Here is a 20,779-nt window from a genome sequence, read left to right as displayed (position 1 = left end):
AACCGCTCAAGTGCTGCTCTTGAAAGGGACAAACAGTTGGAAGGCACATTTTAGAAACTTTGGGTTTTACTGAGCAGAGTGCTTGAATGTAGCACTTGAGACTTGAACTGGTTGATTCTCACCCATGCTGTATGGTTGTTTAATTAGCTGACAGCAAGTTTTAAATTTAAATCAAAACACACTGAAACTTGAACACTTGAAAATGGCAATAATGAATGTTTTCATGTTAATTTTAAATGGTGTATTAATGAACATACACCTGGGTTAGCACTGAGTCAACAGCACTCAAGCACTGCTTGTTTCCTACTCTTTGAATTTACAACTTCAGTTCAAACATAACTTGTTCATACTTTCATGATCAGTGCAAGCTTAAAGGAAAAAATCTGCCCTTTCTCCAAACTATTAAAATAAAAAGACTCTGTTGTCTGCATGTTTTTTTAGTAGTTATTTTTGTGACATCATGTGAAAACACATGGTCATTTGCAAAGAACTCAAAGACTTGCAGCCTGCAACTGCTTGCTTTAGTGAAATACCTGTTTGTTTCTTGCCTTGTTGTCTTCTAGCCATCCATCAAATATAACATAGCCTTTTCTTTTGTCCTCCAGCTTCTGCCTAGTCTTTCTGTCTTGTACTATGGTTTGATTTTCCTAATTTATTGGGGTTTTAATTTCTTCAGTTTTTGTTGACCTCCTGACAAGACACCTTTCATTCCTACAATCTCTTGTTCTTGCATTTTAGCTTCTTGAATTTTGTGCCATCTAGCTACAACAATATTTTTCTGTTTGTCACAGTTGGCAATACTATTTGGCCTTTGAATTTTGTCTCCATTACAAGAGTTCCTCTGACCTCACACCTTTTCCTTTCCTTTCTCTGTGCATGAAATCATGTGCCTTTGAACACTGGGTGCATGCAGTTTTGTCAGCAATCCTGCTGCCTTTCCTAAGGCCCTTTGCTTCTCCTGTGCAGAGGCACAGTTTTACAGGATGTTTCAGAAGTCAAGTCAGCATTTCATTTAACATGCAGAAACATAATATGAAGTCAGAATATGAGATGGAGGAGGAAAGCCAAAATGGTGTAATTTAGACTGTTTTTCAGACCCCTGAGTGTGTAGATCATAGTAATGCAACTACTTTGGTTCATACGTAATTCATTCATGTATCTTGCGGTGCTTGAGATACAAATTAGTTTGGGGAGGCCAGGGAAGTTCTGTAATTATGATCACCCTGAATACATCTTCTGAATAAAGTGTGCTCTTTGTGTGTTGCTGATTTTTCAGTTCTCATCTACTTACAAACACTTTTTTTCTCTCAGGTTGTAGGAGGCCTAGATATCCACAAAAAGATGGTGGTAGATGTGTGACTCTGTAGGGCACCACCCAACACTTTTGCTTTCTTCTCCATCTCTGAAGATCTGCTCAAGACGTCCAGCAATGCTCTCTGTGTATTTAAATGGAAGTATTTTCTCTGTGAAGCCACATTTTCCAACATGAGCCTCATGAAGCCAACTAAGTGTTATTGAACTTTGATTCTCTCAATAACTCAGTGTAGCACTTTAAAGTCTGAAGGACAGCAAAGATGGAAAGAGCATATCAGTGTGGTGGAGAAAGGGAAGGGGTTGGCTTTTTAATTTATTTTTCTTCATCTTTTATAACAAGGAAATATCTATCTATATATATATATGTGTGTGTGTATTTATATATAGATATATATGTAGCTTTCTATATGTAGTAGCTAGGTGGGCTTTAATTTAATATACTTGATTCAGAAACAAAACTAGAGTACAAAGTGCCAAGCAGAATATTAACAGTTCAATATATGGATATACATCCTTACTTTTATTTCACACAGTTTTATATATATAGTAGAAGAATGTAAAATTTTAACTGGGTGTTAGGTCAGCTCTTTTCCTTTTCCTGTGACTGTTCAGATGTTTCTATATATTGACTGGCTGACAAAGCATTGCTTCTTATTAATTCACCTTAATTACATTTTTTGTAACACAGGAGACTAAGTTTATTTATACCTGTTAATATATTACCAGGGACTGTGTCTCTTTGCTAAATAACTTAGTACAGTTCTACTTAATAGGAGAATATAGTTTAATGCTACTGCCAAGAACTAGCCCTCGTGCATATAGTAACTGTGGAATGCTTTGATGGTCACTAGATTTCGTCATCTAGGAATTGGGAGCAGTTACAGCTGTCCTGAAGCAAAGGCAGATCTGCTGTTCTGGATTCATTTTAGGTACAGCTGCTCAAGGTGTTAGACACATCCATGATTTTTTCTTGTGCTTAGCTTAATGAAATTAAGATTGATGTATCTCTGCAGGATTCCCATCTACTTATTTTCTACAGTACTTAGATTAGAAAATGTTCTTGCCATTTAAATTGTTTTTCAACCATGATAGTTTCCCCTCTGCATTTAAAGAATACTACAGGTAGCATAAATAACTGGTAATATTTTATATATATATATGTATATAGGATTCATACAGGGGGAAAATCTTGTTAACCTATGCCATAGAGGAGGAAAACTTCACACTATCTAAATTTATACCTCTTGCGGTTCTCCAGTCCTTTGCCTGGGGAATTATTTTCTTTTCTAGATTTGTCCATATCATGATTTGTAATGGATGGTAACTTGATATATTTGTGTGATATAAAAGTAGTGAGCCACGTTTTACAACTTTATATCATCCCTTCCCTTTTCTGCAGTGGTACTCTTGGCTGGAAGAAAAACATTTGCTAGATTTTTTTAGGACAGTTCATCGTTCCTGTATAGTAGTTTTTCTATTAAAGAGAAAAAAAATTGTTTTATAATCAGCAGTGGGAAATGCAGGTTGTCTGAACCTACTTCAATCGAGCACCTGTCTGCCATAGCTGTTCCTTCAACTGAGTGCTGCACATCATGGGCTCTGTCTGTGAGAGAGAAATCCAGGTGCTTGGTGTCCTTGCATGACATAAAGTTTTGCATGTAGATCGATCTGAAATGTTCCTCTTGTTTACATAATTTGCATAATTTAAAAGATAAATGTTGCCAAACTTTGGTAAATGTTAATGTTCAAAACAAAAATCTCCACTACATGTAACTTTTCTTCCTCTGGATCAGTACGTGGTTTATAATCCCAGCCAGTGGTTGTATCTGTTCCAGTGTCAACTGCCATGTGCTCTGCTTCGAGGGGGAACTAGTCTTTTGTGAATTTTTTGTACATAAGTATTTGTTACAAACATTTAGCAAATGCTTTTGATTTCTCTTACTTGCTTGTGCATATCTTGGCTGGCATTATAGAGATTAGTGCTAATGTTATTTCCTTAGGGGGGTTGGAAGGGGAGGGATGAAGTTGGTTGGGGCTTTTTTTGGGTTTTTTGGGTTGTTTTTTGGGGGGGGGTTCTTCTTTGGTTTTGTTTTGGTTTTTTTTTTTTTTTTTTGTGGGTTTTTTTTCAGTTTGTGTGGGGAAAACTGATTTATGTTGAATGCTTAGTTTTTCCTCTGCATGCTCCATCATATGTTGTGGGAACTATAAGAACCTTCATACTACATGAATACAAAATAAAATATTTGAACCTTGGCTGAGCTGCTTCAGTATTTACCTGCATCTTCCCTGTTCAGCTTCAAGCAGTGCTGCAGCCTGCTCTAAAGAAAACAAAACTGCTTGTTTGTCCCCTCTTCAATTACAAAGGTTTATTGGAAAAACTGCACAGGGTGCAGAGAGCCCCCTGAATAATTCCAGGCTTTATTTCAGTGTTTCAAGACCACTTATGTGTGTGTTTTTACTAAAGGCACATATGGTTCTTTTTGCTAAATGTCAAAATTAGACAAAATACCTTGGTTTAAATCCTGCTAAATTCAGAATGGTTGGGCTAAGTGGAAAGTGGTTTAAAAAACAAAGCCCTAACCTTGAATGTAGGTGGAGAATTAAAGGCAGCTCCTTTCTCAAGGGAAGGTGTGAGACCTCTGCTGGTGGAATCAATCCTCGCTGTAGTAGGTACATCCTTAATGGAACCGTTTGCTATTGCTCTTTGTAGTGCAGTTATCTGAGCCTCCTATGTGTTTCTCTCTCCCTTTCTACTGCTTTTGGTGAGTATGTGCATGCAGCCGCTTCAGGATGAAGATCAGGTTACTTTTGTATGTTGTTCCCTCACTCTCCCTTCTTATCTTTTGAGCTAATTGAGATGAATGGACATAAGCAGCTGATGAACAGAAAATGTGCTAACCAGGTAGCGCACTTCTACCTTGAGCTGCTCAGTGGACATGATCTCCCCTACATAGCTCATACTGCCAAGAGCTGCACCTTTAAGTAACATGGCAAGTCAAACTTCATAGCAACTGAAGACTTAAATGAATCTGGCTATGGCTATAATTACAGAATTGTTTGGGTTGAAGGGACACCTTCCACTAGAGCAGGTTCCTGCAAGCCCTGTGCAGCCTGGCCTTGAACATTGCCAGGGATGGGGCAGCCACAGCTTCTCTGGGCCACCTGTGCCAGTGTCTTAGCACTTTCATAGTGAAAAATCTCTTCATAATGAAGTGTTGCACTTCTTGGAAACGGAGAGAAATGTTTGCTCAATTTCCTAGTGTTTCTGGTAATCTTAATTAAGCTTTTGTTTTCATTCGAAAGCCTGAACTGAAAATGTGCTAACCAGCAAGAGACTTTGTAAAAAGTCTGGCTGGTAGGGTTGGGAGAAGGACCCCTGTTTAAATCAAATGGGGACTGTGACAGGTCTGTCATCTCTCCAGTCTGTTTCACACACATAGCATTTTAAGGCAGAGACTCGGCACTTGCCAGTTCTTTTCCTCTGGTGCACTGGCAGGTTGTTGTACCTAACACCAATGGCTCTTGGCTTCACAAGGCTGCCTTACAGACCATTTTCAAGAGAATAAAAAAAAAAAATCTATAGGTGAAGATTCTAGGATTAAGTTCAGATATGGTATTTACCTCTCATCTTACCATTTTCATGTGGTATATTGTTCCATAAGTAGCAGCGATTCGTTGGGTAGCTTGCTTTTGAACTTTGTGTTCCAGTTGACTCCTCTTTCCAGGAAGACAGTGAACTGATGTGTGGTTGTAAACACTCAACTATGCTGACTGCCTTTAGGCTCAAAATGTTAAAAGGCTTTCTGAAGTTCTGACAGCAGCCTCTTGATACTTTGATACTCAGAGTCAGTAATGAAGCATGGTTTTGTTTGAGGATAAGTAAAATCAGGTATTTGTACTTCTGATAGACACAATCATTTTAAAGTTACTTTTAATGACTATACAGAAATATTAGGTGTGTTGAAAGAGGGCAGCATGTCTGAAAGAAATCAGACTGCAGGAACAGTCCCAGTTTTCTTCTGGGCTTCCAAATCAAGTAGAAGACTGAGTGCTTCTGTAGCTCCAGGCCTCTTGTGTGTACAGAAAACACAACTCCCAGCCCCAGTCCTTGGTGGTGCAGCTGTGCTGCAGCTCAGAACCTTTCAGCTGCTCTGCTGGCCACTGCCCTAATATTGCCATAAACTTTTGATGGAGGACTTCCTGCAGAAGAAAGCACAAACTCAGTCAGTAAACAATGTGTCTGTTACAGAAATACATGTTTTGCTGTCATGTCTGTGTTGAGAGGAGAGTAAGCCCACAGCTGAGAAGGATGGTCAAGGTCAGCCACCACCTTGCAGCCTATGGTTGCAAGTGCAGAGTTAAACTGCTGGTGCCAGTGTGGGTTGGGTTGTCCCCTTTGGCATCTTCTAGACAGTGCATTCCAAATAGCCCTGCAGGGAATGCTACAGGCTAAATCAAAGAGCAGAAAATATCTTCCTCCTGCACCACGGACAGGGCTTTGGAGCCAGAATCAAAGTGCTGGGCTCCCTGATTCCTACCCAAACCTTTATCTTAAGGGCAACAAGACAAATCCTAGCAAGCTACCTGCTCCAAATGCAGCTATGGACCACCAGGAGAGAAAGTTAAGACAGAAAGCAGTTTCACAAACTGCAAGATATATCTCTATGTAAAGGAGAAGATTAGATAACAGGACTTACCTAAAATTAGATTGCAAATTGCTGTTCGTGCCATTTTAATGTTCTGAAAAGATCCCAAAATGTGAATTTTTCTGTAAAAAGCAAAGTAGCAGCAGTTAATGAGGGAAAAAACCTTCTGTTACTACATAGTTAATAAAGCTGGAATTTCAGATCAGTGTACTAGTGCCTTTTCTACACTTGTGAATAGAAACAACCTCAAAATCAGAAACCCTGTGCTGTTTTAAATCCTTTTTAAAACAGATTTTTACAGTTTGAAAGTTTATCAGTAGCAGCTTTAGGAGGAGAAGGTTACAGGGTCAGTGGGTTCAACTTTGATTATTTGTAAGAAGTTCTTATGCTTTGGGGCATTACTCAATTCTATGTGTACTGGTAACACCCATCATTCTCATAACAAAAGGTCAAATACTCAAATAGCATTTGTTAAAAATAGCACTTAAATAATTTGTCTTCCCACTGCTCTACAGCAGTTTCATAAAATATAGGTTATCTTTGTTCCCTGGAAGAGGACATGGGTTAGTTGAGGGATTGCGCTCTGCCCAGGAGGAAGGCAGTCAATACTTACGCGTCAGCTAGAACGATTCGTGTCCTGGTTACGTTTTCTATAGTGAATTTTGTTTTTCCACCTTTCCCTGCTATTCTCCCTATTGCTCTTGACAGATGATCACCTTTCAAAGGTTTGACTAAAACGAGAATAACATGCTCAGTGTAACAGCAGTGGTGTGCATTTCTGTAATGCTTGCTTTGCTGGAAGCAACTCAGTGTAAGTAGCACAAAAGCAATTTAAGGTGCAATATATAAGTATCTATATTCACTAATGTTACTAGAACTGAAAATTGCATCTGGTGCTACATGTAACCATGAGGTCTCTGGCATCAGAGAGAAATTCTGATACAGAACTGTAGCAGAAGGCATTCCCTGTATTACCAAGCAATTACTGTTGAGGAAAAAAAAGAGCCAAAGTGCACTCAGCTGGCACCAATAGAAATTAAATAGATCAGATTCAGATGCTCCAAGGAATCTCAGTAATACATGAACTAATAGATGTTTCTGCTGTCTACTTCCTACCAGCTGCTGTCAGGATACTGAAAGGAGCAAAGCCCATTCTAGTTTAAAAATCTAATGGATGTATTCACCAAAATGCTCCATTTCACCCTTAAAACATTTACCCCGTGACAAGAAAAATCAGATCTCTCCGATAAAGTGATGTACTTTTAAGAATGGAGGTTTGAGGGGCTTTGTTAAGACATCTTAGAAAAATGACAACCCTTTCAAGCCACCTGTACCCAGACAATAACTGTGTAATGAAGGTTTTCTTTAAGCCTGAGGATAAGTGACATAAGTGGAGCAGGGGGAAAGGAACAAAAGCAGTGTACTTGCAGATGGTACCCACAGCTACTGGCACACCACAGCACAAACTACTTACCATCTGTAACTTCAAATGACTCTAGAAAAAGATCATCTAATCTGATGAGAGCAAGAGCATCCTAAAATAAAGAGATCCGTTATCAGCATGAGTGTTGCAGTACCACAACGGAGCTGAAAGCTGATGTTTCCTGCATATAAGTGGACACCATCAGTAGTATTTCTCCACTTAATGTATCAAACAGCAGCCAGCACAGGTCTGCAGCAAGGAGAAGCCCACATGATACTGCAAGGAGTGGTTTTGTTCGAGTTTTGAACAGGGTGAAGGTTATGGGCAGCACAATGGAGATGCAGAGCACATCAGAGCCAGATTACTGCTTCATGCTTGCCTGTTGCATACAGCTGAATATGTCCTCCACTTGGTAATTTTGATTAAGTGATGTTTGAAGGTTACTTTCTTATCCTGCATTAGCTTAAGAAATTAAGACTTCCACTCTAGTCACAATTTCAAACATTTATTTCTAGAAAACCACCTGAGGATTGTTACTTCTTTCTGTAATTTTCAGGGAAGCCAGTGACATCCTGCAAGCAAATCCAAGCACTCTCACAACCTGGGAGTTGGGAGACTCACCTCTACTTGAAACCCAAGGATAAATGCTTTCACAAAATCAGCTGCTTTTGTTAGAGCACCGAGATCCTTTGTCTCTTGGCAAGTCTGCAAGACAAGAAGTTACCTTTGCAAATTAAGGCTGTGCAAGTAGGGTCAGGACTTGGGGGGGGGGGGGGGGGAATCTGAGCAATACATTCTAACCATAAAACCCCACATTCAGGTGGCAGTGCTATATTGGGTTTTACTGAGACTCCAGTAACTAGTCTGGGTGCTTTTTTTATAACAAGAACAAAGCATCAACTACCACAGCCTGTGTTTGGAGGGGAGGGAAAAGAGAAACTGCTGAACCCCCTCCTCAACACACATACTGAGAACCCTTTTTATGGAGAAAAAAAAAACCCAAACAAAACACCACAAGCTAAATGCAGCACAGAACAGAACAAAGTGGATGGTGGCAGGAAACCCCGAAAGTTGTTCTAATGCCAAGATCCTAAAGATGTTTTAGCAAGTGAAAAGAAACCCAGACAGGTTCAATAAAACATATGAATTAAGATGATATTTAGAACAGGAACAAATCGACCTGACAAAGCAGCAAGTATTGGGCTGCTTTAGGTTTTTTTTTAGTTCCCCTGCCAGCACACCACAGGATTCGCTGTTAGGGGCATTCATTTTCAGTTTATGTTTTAATACTGGGCCAAAGCCATCATGGAAGAGTTTGTGCTTATCTGCATTTACACATCTGAACAAGGACAACTTAGGAAAGAGCAGTCATTGAAGCCGTAACAAAAGCAAAGCAAGGAACAATAATTAAGGAAGGTAGTTATGTTGAGATCTGGATTATGTAAAAGCTCTTCTGAATTCTCATTTACAGCTTCTGCACCATGTCAGAGAAATGACAGAAATGGATTTTAAATTTTCAATCGTTTTATATTCCTGACAGATAGGGGCAACACCAAATGGGCTTGAGCAAGAACAAACCCACTTGGCTTTCTACCACTGCTGCATGCCAAAAAGCACTGTTGAAATCCCAGGTCTTTTCTTTCACCTGCACAGTTACTCAGTGGAACTGCAGGAGTTCCTGCTTTTCCCTCCCTTTTCCTTCAAGTTATTTCTGTAGTTGCTACCATCAAACTTGTGGAAAGATTTTAAGGTTAAGAAGCAAAATTACTGTTGGTGTCTCTGTTTTCACTCTTACATTCGAGAATCTCATACATCAACAGTGCTAATACAGTCAGTTTAAGTAACTTAATGTCAAAGGCACAGTGTGAGCTTTGGCTACACACTTGAGAGCTACTATAAACACTCCTGAGAAGGAATAAGAATAAAGAACGTGCAGCTACAAGAGCTACAATTCTGTATTGGTGTCTGTATCCTAAGCTACTGCAATGCAATCTGTAACAGAAAAGTCACCAGCTATTAAAAGACCAGCCCTTATCTTCTGCCACAAACAAAAGCCATTAAGCTTGGTGCCCCCCTTAAGAGACTGTTAGCTCAAAATTGTCATATAAGTATTTAGTAGCCTTAAAAATCTATAAAACATTGCATTCCAAAATCACGTCGAACACATGGAGTAAGAGTCTTGGTAATTCTTAAGCATGTAATTTTCTCCTACAAAAACTGACACCCCCCCAATCTTATGTTGGCCCCTTCTAGAAAGGATTAACACTTTCAAAGTTTACCTGCATTAATTACTCGCTTCTAAGCAGTAACTAACAAATGTGACAAGATGAACCCCCTGTGAGGATTTTCTCGTTAAGTGAAACTATGTGGTTTCTATCTTTCCAAGCATTACGTGGGATTTAAAATGCTTCTCTGATCTAATACACAGAACAGGAGCACCTACGAGAACAGGCACCGCGTTTCAGGTACCAGTGGGAAGCAGAAGGAGTTCTCTTTACCTTGATTTCCACGTTCCTCGTTTTCAAGTTAAACCTGATCTGAAGTTGCAAGTGCTCCACGATAGGCGTGTATATTTTCATCCAGTTCTCTTTCAGCGGCGTGTACCTGTTGGCCGGCACGGGAACCTTCCGTATTTCTCCTTTTCCAACCTAGCGGGAAGAGAAGGCCGTGAAGCGAGGCAAGGCCGAGGACCGGACACCGCTCCATGTGCCGGAGGGCCGACGGGGTGCCCGCACGCCCCGGCTCCTCCCGGCCCCGCACAGGCCAGGCCGCGTTTCCATGCCCGGCGCCCCGCGTACCCCGAGCGCTTCAGCAGCCACCGGCGGGAACGCCGGCCTCTTGCTGGGCCGCGGCTCCGCTGTATCCATGGCGGTCCCCGCCGCCGGCTCCTCCCCGCTCGCCGCCGCCCGCCGCTTCCTCCGGCTGCGCTTGGACACGACGCTGGTGAAGCCGCCGCTATCGCCCGCCGCCTCAGCCTCCATGACGAGGCAGGGGGTGAGGGGGAGCCGTTAAAGCGGGCCGCGCTCCCACCGTCGCCCGCGTGCCTCCACCGCGACCGCCGGAAGAGCGCGACCGGTCACTTCCGCTCCACGGGCCCGCCCCCTCCGGTGCCGGTAGCGGTGCGGGGCCGGGGGCGGGGCGGTGCGGTGCGGTGCGCCAGGATGTCGGCGGGTCTGGAGCGGCCGCAGCTGGTGGCGCACGTGCAGCACCCGCTCAGCTACACCCTGTTCGACTGCAAGTGGGTGCCCCGCAGCGCGCGCCTCCTCTGCCTGGGCAGCGCCGCGCGCGGCACCGGCGTCATCCAGGTGTACGAGCTGCGGGGAGCGCGCGTGGAGCTGCTGCGGGAGGTGAGCGGTGGGGGGTCGGGGGGGGGTGGTATGTGCCGTGAGGAGACTGCGGGTGCTTGGAAGGAGCCTACAGGGAGAGGCGTTGTATCAGGGCCGGTTGTGGCAGGACGAGGGGTGGTGGGTTTAAACTGGAAGAGGGGAGGTACAGGGTGGACCCGAGGGGAAAATGCTTTACAGTGAAACGCTGGCACAGGTTGCCCAGAGAGGTGGTGGATGAGCCATCCCTGGGGACATTCAAGGCCAGGCTGGATGTGGTGCTGGGCAACTTGATCTAGATGAAGATGTCCCTGCTCATTGCAGGGTTGGACTGGATGAGTTTAGAAGGTCCCCTCCAACAAAACTAGTCGATCTTTCTCTGCTTCTGTGATCCTATGATCCTTGCTGCAGGGATGAGGCCTGCCAGGCCCTGCCGTGGGGCCACAGCGCCGGCCTGAGCCCGGTTGAGATGGGAGACACGGGCGCTTGTTTAGAGCTAGTGGGTTAAAAAACTGAAGGATAAACCTCGGTACGGGACCCGGTTTGCCTGTTGAATTTGCTGTTCCTGTAATTTATATCGCGTTAGGCTGGCGTGCGTTTGTTGGCCTGTTGTCATGGCTTGCGTTAGAGGGAACGCTGGAGGCTCGGCTCCGGTTGTGTTTGGTGTTGGGGGATTTGATTGTTTGGTTTTGTGGGTTTGGGTCTTTTTGGGGGGGGGTGATGGGTGGGTTTTGTTGTTTGGTTGGGATTTTGTTGTTGTTGCTGTTGTTTTGGGGTGAGGTTTGGTTTGGTTTTTTAAGACCATTAAACTGAAGTGTCTTCTCTGGACAAAGAAATAAACACAAAGTGTGTTTGCCTTTGATAGCATTTCCACTGTGTATTACCCCAAATAGCCTATGTACATGTCACTGAAATCCGTCACCCCTGGACTCGCGAGGAACTGCTGCTGCAGTCTGCGGTTGTGGTGTTTGTTAACATGTGCTGACACAGAATGTATCCTTTCTTTACAAGATTGAAAAGGCTAAACCTATAAAATGTGGAACTTTTGGTGCTACATCTCTGCAGCAGCGATACTTAGCTACAGGAGATTTTGGTGGAAACCTTAACATATGGTAAGCACAAATACTCGCTGGAAGCTTTTCCGTTTCATGTTGTACTTGTCTGTCTGAACCAATGTTTCTGCGTGTGGCTTTTATGTAAGATGCTCTCTGTGCTGCGTGTGATTGAGATCCGGTTATAAGCTTTGCTGGCTACTGTGTTTGGACCATGCCTGTTCTGTAAATCAACATGAATTCTGCACAGTGGTTTAATTCAGTCTGTTCCATTGGCATCTTCTGGGTGCAGCGACGAACACCTCTTAAAGTTCTGCTCGGTCCTCTTCTGAAAAGAGGCTTTGAATGGATGCATGCGTACCAATTAAGGTAACCTATACAACAACCTAACCTGTGTAAGAACCTAAAATTAAATAAGATTAATATATTTATATTTATATATATTTACAATGTATAAATATTTATAAGATTTATAATTTTTATAAATGTCTAAATTTTATGTATAATATCTAAAATTTAGAAATATTATATTTATATTTAATATAAAAAATAAATTTAATATTTAATTAATAAGATTAAATACAGACTTTAAATTTTGAATCTTCAAATGTTTTTTTCAGGTCCCTGAATTATTTGTATACTTTATTTGATAATCAATTTACCTACACAAATATAAGTTATAGGGTCAAAAAGGGGGTGTTCTTTATATTGTTATTTTATTGATAATAATAGTAATAATATCTTTCACTTGACAAGGAACTATTGTTTCTGTTTTGTTGGAATAGCAGCACAGATTAGTCCCTAGCTGAAATTTAGAATAAAATTCTTAAGGATTCTCAAAGGATGGGAATCATTGGCAAAGAACGGTGAAACCCCCAATTGGATCCAACTTGCATTTGAAGAGCAGGAGTTAGGGCAAGGTGGGGATCAGTGAACAAAGTCATTTTATGTACTTAGTACAGCTAATTGGGGTGTTTTGATCTGTGGCATGATTTATTTAAAGCCCAGCATAAAAACTGGTTCTTGCTGTGCTGAATCCCACAACTGCCTTTACAAACAGGGAAGTCCAGAACCGAGCAAAAACATTTGGCCCAGTCTAAAGCCATAGCCAAAGAAGGAATCAGAGACTCATGGTTCGTAATGGTGATACCCATATTTTGTTCCCACTGTTAATCTGAGTTTATATAATTTGTGCTCAATTTCTTCTCATTTTTATACAAATCCCAAGTGTCAAGGAAATTGCTGTATTATCTGTTCTTTTTCTTTCTTGCCTAGGAATTTAGAAGCTCCTGAAATACCAGTGTATTCTGTGAAAGGTCATAAGGAAATCATAAACAGTATAGATGGTGTAGGTGGCTTAGGAATTGGGGAAGGTGCACCAGAAATTGTCACTGGCAGTCGAGATGGTGAGTTAGTGAACTCTGAAAGTCTTTTCAGTTGGTCTGAGACCTCTGATGGCAGGGCACAGTCTGCCATCTGAACTAGTTACAAACCTGTTGCAACTAGTTCCTAGCTCTTCCTATGCTGTCCTTTGAATCTTGCTTGGGACAAATTTCCTTTTAATTCTTTTAGAAGCTGCAGATAAGCAAAAGAAACTGTTGTCACTGAGACAGTAAGAATACAATGTAGAATAAATGCAAAATGATAGCTGGAGAAAATACATCCTGAACAAACACTTTTGCTTTATTATTTTGTTTGTTGGGTTTGGGTTTTGTTTGATTGGTTTTTTTGTATCCACTAAATGCAGTCAGGCTTTCTTTATGCAGAGAGATGCTCATGTGTTTTGAATGATCAGGCTCAAAAGCAAAGGCCTTCCCTGAGAAGATTAACACAATGTGTCAGTGTATCCATAACACAAAATCCATTGTCCTTCTTTCCCAGGAACTGTGAAGGTTTGGGACCCGAGACAGAAAGATATGCCTGTCGCTAATATGGAACCTGTGCAGGGGGAGAGCAAAAGAGACTGCTGGACTGTAGCATTTGGTAATGTATGAGACTATAACCATTCCTTCCTCTAATATTACTTGCTTTGATGATTATCAGAGCATTTCAGGATGCTATGGAATAGCTTTTTTTCGTATGAGCGCATAAGTGCACATTTTGCTTTTCAGCATTGTCAAATTCATGTATTTTTAATTTTTTCTTTTTCCCAAAAGAAGCTGATTTTGTGATAGTTTGGTTTTGGATTCTTTCTCTTATCACCTTTGATCATAGTTTGTGGTTGGACTAGATGATCTTGAAGGTCTTTTCCAACCCAACTGGTTCTGTGATTTCACCGACAAGCTGTGCAAGCTTTATTTGCTTGCCTAGGAATGTTAAAAACAGTATCTTCAGCTGCATGGTCCTGAAGGAGTGTAAATGTTTTGTTGATGAGAGTGTAAGTGTTTTGGTCAATGAGAAAATGAACATGAGCCGGCAGTGTGCGCTTGCAGCCCAGAAAGCCAACTGTACCTTGGGCTGCATCAAAAGGAGCGTGACCAGCAGGTCGAAGGAGGGGATCCTGCCCCTCTACTCTGCTCTCGTGAGACCTCACTTGGAGTATTGTGTGCAGTTCTGGTGTCCTCAGCATCAAAAGGACATGGAACTGTTGGAACAAGTCCAGAGGAGGGCCACGAGGATGATCAGTGGTCTGGAGCACCTCCTGTATGGAGACAGGCTGAGAAAGTTGGGGCTGTTCAGCCTGGAGAAGAGAAGGCTGCGTGGAGACCTCATAGCAGCCTTCCAGTATCTGAAGGGGGCCTACAAGGATGCTGGGGAGGGACTCTTCATCAGGGACTATAGTGACAGGACAAGGGGTAATGGGTTCAAACTTAAACAGGGGAAGTTTAGATTGGATATAAGGAGGAAGTTCTTTACTGTAAGGGTGGTGAGGCACTGGAATGGGTTGCCCAGGGAAGCTGTGAATGCTCTATCCCTGGTGGTGTTCAAGGCCAGGTTGGATGAGGCCTTGGGTGGCATGGTTTAGTGGGAGGTGTCCTTGCCTATGGCCTGGGGGGGTTGGAACTGGATGATCTTAAGGTCCTTTCCAACCCTAACTATTCTATGATTCTATGAAATGTTGCAGTGCACAGGGAACCAATCGCTGTTGCACTGTAGTTCCAATTATCAAACATTAAAGCATTAATTTAAGAGAAGATCTATGAAGCTAAGAACTAATAAAAGACAACAGCGATGCTTTATCTGTGCTCTGCATTTTTCTTCTGGAAAGAACAAGCTGCTTGTGTTCTACACCAGGTGGTGTTTCTGGATTAGCTCCATTTTTGTCTCCAGAGTAAGTTTTACAAACCGCTAATAAGTGCATGGATTGTAATTTACAAAATTGATAGTAAGGACATGACCTTCCCTGGAAAAAGGTGCAACTCTAATGCTCATTGCTGTTGATATCTTTGTCTTCTGCTTTGATGAATGGAGAAAAAAGTGCCCTCATATTTTCTTCAATTTATTTCAAGTTACTGAAGCTTGAGCCAAGGCTGGGTTCATCTTGAACTACATGCTTTGGGCTAACTGCTTTCAGATACTGATATGTTTCCTTGATCCTGTCAGCTAAGAGTTTTTTGCTTGCAGGCTTCTGCATTTGTCTAGTGATGCCTTGGTAACATCCAGGGCTTCTCCACAAGTCTGTCTGCACTAATAGCTCGTGCTTGAGAGGCTGGCTAAGGAACTGCTGAACCACTTTCTGCTCCAATGCGGTGTTGCTGTCTGGGGAGCATGGTTTAGAGCAGATAAAGTTTTAAGAGAAGGAATGTATTTATGTAGGTTTACAAGTGCAGAACTTTATGTGGTTTAGGCAGGTTTTGGCAAAGGGAATAAGAATTTTGTTAATATTTTAAAAGAAACAGACTGCCAGGTTTGAAGCTGTATTTTTCTCTACCCATCAGGTTTGAAAACCAGACAATTCATTAAATCTTAGTATCTCAATAGTAATATTTTGCTGATGTAAGTTGAAATTGCAGGTTTAGGAGGTCTGAAATTTACAGATTAAAGAAGGTTCGTATATGCTGATGAATTCTTTCTCTGTGTCCAGGCAATGCTTACAATCAAGAGGAACGTGTTGTGTGTGCTGGATATGACAATGGGGACATTAAATTGTTCGACTTAAAAACCATGTCACTAAGATGGGAGACCAACATTAAGAACGGGGTAAGGAAACTATAAAAATATATTTCCTCCCAGGTCCTATGCAAGTTCAGCAAGTTGTATCCCTCAAATTTTTGGTCTGGATAGCATGGGGTATTTTTCAGTGGATTTGTGTTTTCAGGTGATTGTTATTTCCAAATTGGTGATGTTGTCATTGTAAAAAGAACCAATGATTAATACCTATTTACAAATAGCAAAACTTTACCCCCTTTTTTTTAGCAGTGGCTAAATTTCAAGGCTGAATGTATTTTTTTATATTTCCAGGTTTGCAGTGTGGAGTTTGACAGAAAAGATGTAAATATGAACAAGCTGGTGGCCACATCACTTGAGGGAAAATTTCATGTTTTCGATATGAGAACTCAGCATCCAGCCAAAGGTTTTGCTTCTGTTTCAGAGAAGGTATGGGGAGACAGGAGTTCTTAGTAAAGAGACAAGCATTTTGAGTATCTGCTGTTGAAGAACTACAGGTCTAAAACTATTGTCTTTAGTAATGCCTCTGTAATTGGCACAAACTTTGTGGCAGCATGGTTGGTGTGGCCCCTGGTGCAGCAGTGAAAGGGCTTGTGTACATCAGCTGCCAGCACTCACCCAGGTTTCCTCCCTTTTATAACCTGATACTTGGGTGTCTCTGGGTTCTGTTGCAGTTGCACCTCTGTGCACTCAGCTCTGCCCTTAATCTGGGAGTCATGTTTATTAGAGGCCATATTAAATTGTGATGAGCATGCAGATTCAAATCTTAAAATATATCCCCCAAAACATGAGCCCTCTGCGAGCACTTTTCTTCCTGCAGTCATCAGACCTCATATGAGACACAGAAGAAATTTCTTTATTTTTCTTCAGAACCAAGCATTTTTGGATTGGGATATTGAGGGTGAGTGAAAGAGTATATTGGAGAGACTTAGTGGCCTGCAGGCTGTTAAATATGGAGAACTCTCATAACCTTTTTCATCCATCTGTGACCACTGCATTGATTAGTTTCTTTATAAAACAGGTTGGGTTTTCTTTTCTTTTGTTGACGTGGGGTTTTTTTGTTGTTTTGTTTTGTGAACAGAATCTGGTGATAATAAATCTGGAGAAAAGGAACTTTTCTGGTGAAGTTCTTCTCCAGGAATGCCTAAATTAGAAAAAGCTGAATTTCAACTTAACATCTTTATTATTTTCTATACCACCATTCAAAGCAGATAAGACGTTGGAAGTACTGTCATTAGATGACACAAAAGTATTTACTGAATTAGTGTTTGTGATAATCAAAGTGTGAAAATGGCATTTCTTTCATTCACTGCATTTAAGCTTTTCCTTTTGGATATTTGCAGACAGATATGCAGTAAGTCAGAGTATGCGTCTTGGATTTATTTCCCTAAGTGATTTCTGTTGCTATGTGATCTTGCCGTGCCCTGGCTAAGATGTAAATTGGAATTGTAGATTGTTTGCACTATATTCCCTTCCAGTAATGATTTTAAGAGATGTCAGAGAGTGAAATTAACCTTGTGGTGACTGTGTCCCCTAAGAGCCTGGCAATCCTGTAGTTCCACAGGAGTTCCAAAAGACATGCTTGCACAGCCACTTTACTTCTCTCTAACCTTGTTCATGTGGCCAGTTGCAAATAAGCTGAAGTGTCAGTGAGTGGTGGCCTTGGTAGGAATGCTGCCTTATCCCTGTGGAAAACCAGGGTGTGCTGGAGGCCTGACTTGGCTTCTCCTGCGTAGGAACTGGCTGCTCCTGTGGCAGCAGGTCAGGAGGCGTGTTCCAGTGTCCATGAGAAGGCCAGGTTCTCTTCATACAAGTGATTGCTGCTTTAATTGCATCTGTAAGTGACTTCTATACAACATTGATTTTTCTTTATTAGGTGCAAAAATCTACCATCTGGCAGGTTCGACACCTACCACAGAACAGAGATATATTTATGACAAGTGGAGGAGCTGGGAGCCTTCATCTCTGGAAATAGTAAGTGATCACTCTCCAGCCTGCAACAGGGGGAATAAGAAACCAGCCATTTAATGTTTTAAGAAAGAATCTTCCTAAAAGTGATGAGTTGGGGTCCTGCTTCCAACCTCAGAATATCTAGTTAAAATTATTGCTTACAAATGCAGTAGAAAGGGTAATTTTGGGGTCAGTACTTGATCTGGAAGTTGAATTTTTGGGTGACATGGTTTAGTGCGAGGTGTCCCTGACCATAGCAGGGGGGTTGGAACTTGATGATCTTAAGGTCTTTTACAACCCTAACTATTCTATGATTCTATGGTTCTATAATTAATACCTAAAAGAATGTGACAACTGCACAGGTGAATTTTATCCTTGTCAGTTTTCTTAATATAATCAAGATCTAAGTATATCCTTGGTTAACAAGGTGATAAATGGAAGAAAATTGTTTTCTTAAAATTCTTTCATGGTACGAGTTATGTCTGAGAAGAGCATTGAAAGCCTGGACTTTTAATGATTCTTATGTTTGCATCTTCTTATGTTACATGGCAAAATTATTCAGTCATCCTAAATGTAATGAAATAGGTGTCCTCTTTCAGAGGGATAGCTGAGATAAAATTTTCTTACCTGTGGCAAAAGCCAAACAGTTAGAAAATGAAGGGCTGTAGGAAAGAGCTGTCAGGGTTCAATTCAAATGAGGCTTCCTGCCCCATATTTTCTTTCATGAAATATTTACTAAGTATGCAGTGTGGATATAGGTGGATATGAGGAACCTGGTTGTCCTGGGTTCAGCAGTAGCAGCCATTTTTCTCCTTCTTAGTAGCTGGTGCAGCACTGTGTTTTTGACTTTTGGCCTGGGAACTAGCGCTGATAACACCGATGTTTTTAGTTACTGCTCAAATGTTTAGTTTGACCAAGGACTTTGTGAGTCTCATGCTCTGCTAGGGAGGAGGGGAAGCCAGGAGGAAGCAGAGACAGGACACCTGACCCAACCTAGCCAAAGAGGTATTCCATACCACAGCACGTCATGCCCAGGATGTAACTGAGAGTTACTCGGAAGGGCTTGTGCACTGCTCGGTCAGGCTGGGTATCGACAGGTGGTATTGTGTTCTCTTCCCTTGTTATTTCCCTTATCATTATTATTATTGGTGGCAGCAGCAGTGATTTGTGTTATACCTTAGTTACTGGACTGTTCTTATCTCAACCCGTGAGAGTTAAATTCTTTTGATTCTCCTCCCCGTCCCTCCAGGAGTTGGGGGGGGAAAAAAGGGGGGGAGTGAGCGAGCGGCTGTGTGGGTTACTGACTGCACTTAAACCATGACACTGGTCTAGTGGAAGGTGTCCCTGCCCATGACAAAGGGGTTGGAACTGGATGAGCTTTAAGGTTCCTTCCAAACCAAACCGTTCTTGTGATTCTATGATTATTCATTATTGTTAAAGCATTTATTTGCATTATCTACAGAACAGAGAAAACCTTTCTTTTGAAAATAAAGAGGATAATGATGTGTTTGTATCAGTGAATTCTAAGTGCAAGTTTTTGTTTTCCTTATTGCCAGTGAGTACCCAGCTCAGCGTTCGAAGAAGGATTCTGAAGGAGCCGAGATGGGGGTGGCAGGTTCTGTCAGTCTCTTGCAGAATGTGACTCTGTCAACGCAGCCGATTTCTAGCCTAGACTGGAGCCCTGACAAAAAGGGACTGTGTGTTTGTGGTGCCTTTGACCAAACTCTGAGGGTGCTGATAGTGACAAAGCTTAACAAAGTTTGACAGGAAAACTTGAATTCCTGAAGAGAAAGCAGAACAGTCTGCAGCCTGTAAATATGGGAGGGAGAGCCCTCCTCTTCCTAATTTAATTTCTCCCTTACTAAAAACTGGATTAAAGAAATAGAAACCAGATCTTTCTATTGAAAGTTGAGATATAGGCAGTGAGAGTTGTCTGACTGATTGTGCCACAATGACCTGAAGTTGCCTGGGCACAAAGCTTTTACCTTCTAGAAATGTGAATTTACCTTTAAAATAAAAGGTGCCTTTGTGTTAGCTCAGTGTGTAATTTCAGAAACCACTTTAAATTGTTTGTGTTCGGTTTAATCATAGTGTAAATCTGTTCAGACTTGTTAAATAGTTTGACTTTTTTATATATAGTATTGTCCATATGCATTCATGCTATGGAAACTGTTATATACTTCCTCACAGAAACTCTTTATGTTATTGGCTATATTAATTAGAGCATTTGTTAGATGACTTAGTTTCTATACTATATGAAAGAATCCTATAATGAATGCTGAAATATTCAGGTTTAATAGAGCAAGCTTTTTATTGGAGATCATATTGAAATTAAACTGTTGAGCAAAACGCACCTTTATATTATTTTAGTTTGGTTTTATAACAAGTTTTTATGTTCCGTTGTTTTTATATCTGTTCATAACTTGGTATTCTGCAAATAAAAGTATATGAAGTGTTGTCTTAATATGAACCAAAAGTATATTACTCAAACATACGGAGATTTAGAGAAGGAATGTACTTGTATAGGTTTACAAGAACAGAACTTAGATAAAACTTATTTTGCAGCAAGTCTCTAAAACTTACCTCCATTGGGAAAAACTAGCCTAACTTTTTTTAATGGACTCAATATTTCTTCAAAACCTGATGTCCCTGAGTAGCTTTGTTACCATAGTTTCACCTGAACTTCACTTTGTAATTCCCCTTATCTCCAGTGTGCTTCTTTCCTGGTTTTTACCAGTGTGTGCTGCTGCCAGTTCTTGTTAGCAGGCATGTCCAGTTACTGTCCTTCATTTGTGGGTGTACGGTGAGGGCTTGCTTACTTTCAGTAAGCTCTAATGATTTCACTTGTCACATCTTTGTCTGGTATTAGCTTTCTGCTGACTTGTATGTGCCTATGCAAGTTTCAGGTAAAAGTACTTCACTTTTCCTGAAACCAGATTGTGATGCCAAAATGTTGGCTTTGTC

General features: G+C 41.3%; 3 protein-coding genes across 6 annotated transcripts in view; 2 read left to right on the top strand and 1 right to left on the bottom strand.

The window, feature by feature from the left end:
- Nucleotides 1–3,531, top strand: part of PPP3R1 (protein phosphatase 3 regulatory subunit B, alpha) — a 45,101-nt gene extending 41,570 nt beyond the window's left edge. For all 3 annotated transcript variants that reach the window (XM_080615742.1, XM_080615741.1, XM_080615743.1), the window contains one exon: nt 1,312–3,531. In XM_080615742.1, the coding sequence (XP_080471868.1) occupies nt 1,312–1,359 (48 nt within the window). In that variant the 3' untranslated portion in view covers nt 1,360–3,531. The remainder of the gene's footprint in view (nt 1–1,311) is intronic.
- Nucleotides 3,532–5,228: 1,697 nt separating this feature from the next.
- On the bottom strand, nt 5,229–10,473 carry PNO1 (partner of NOB1 homolog). Its single transcript, XM_080615740.1, has 7 exons — nt 10,182–10,473; nt 9,882–10,031; nt 8,005–8,088; nt 7,435–7,495; nt 6,574–6,691; nt 6,012–6,082; nt 5,229–5,514 (listed from the first exon to the last, which is right to left on the bottom strand). The coding sequence occupies exons 1-7, from the start codon at nt 10,362–10,364 to the stop codon at nt 5,447–5,449; spliced, it is 735 nt and encodes a 244-aa protein (XP_080471866.1). The 5' UTR covers nt 10,365–10,473; the 3' UTR covers nt 5,229–5,446.
- Nucleotides 10,474–10,528: 55 nt separating this feature from the next.
- On the top strand, nt 10,529–20,774 carry DNAAF10 (dynein axonemal assembly factor 10). 2 transcript variants are annotated; one of them, XM_080615738.1, is made up of 9 exons: nt 10,694–10,730; nt 11,718–11,818; nt 12,051–12,127; nt 13,034–13,164; nt 13,640–13,741; nt 15,783–15,898; nt 16,160–16,294; nt 17,742–17,839; nt 19,372–20,774. In XM_080615738.1, the coding sequence occupies exons 2-9, from the start codon at nt 11,816–11,818 to the stop codon at nt 19,577–19,579; spliced, it is 870 nt and encodes a 289-aa protein (XP_080471864.1). In that variant the 5' UTR covers nt 10,694–10,730; nt 11,718–11,815; the 3' UTR covers nt 19,580–20,774. The 2 variants fall into 2 exon arrangements, with proteins under 2 accessions (XP_080471865.1, XP_080471864.1); XM_080615739.1 differs by lacking the exon at nt 12,051–12,127 and having other exon boundaries at nt 10,529–10,730.
- Nucleotides 20,775–20,779: the final 5 nt, after the last annotated feature.

The sequence above is a fragment of the Psittacula echo genome, assembly GCF_963264785.1.
Source record: "Psittacula echo genome assembly, chromosome: 4".
NCBI lineage: Eukaryota > Metazoa > Chordata > Aves > Psittaciformes > Psittacidae > Psittacula > Psittacula echo.
This window is presented reverse-complemented; position numbering and strand designations above follow the sequence as displayed.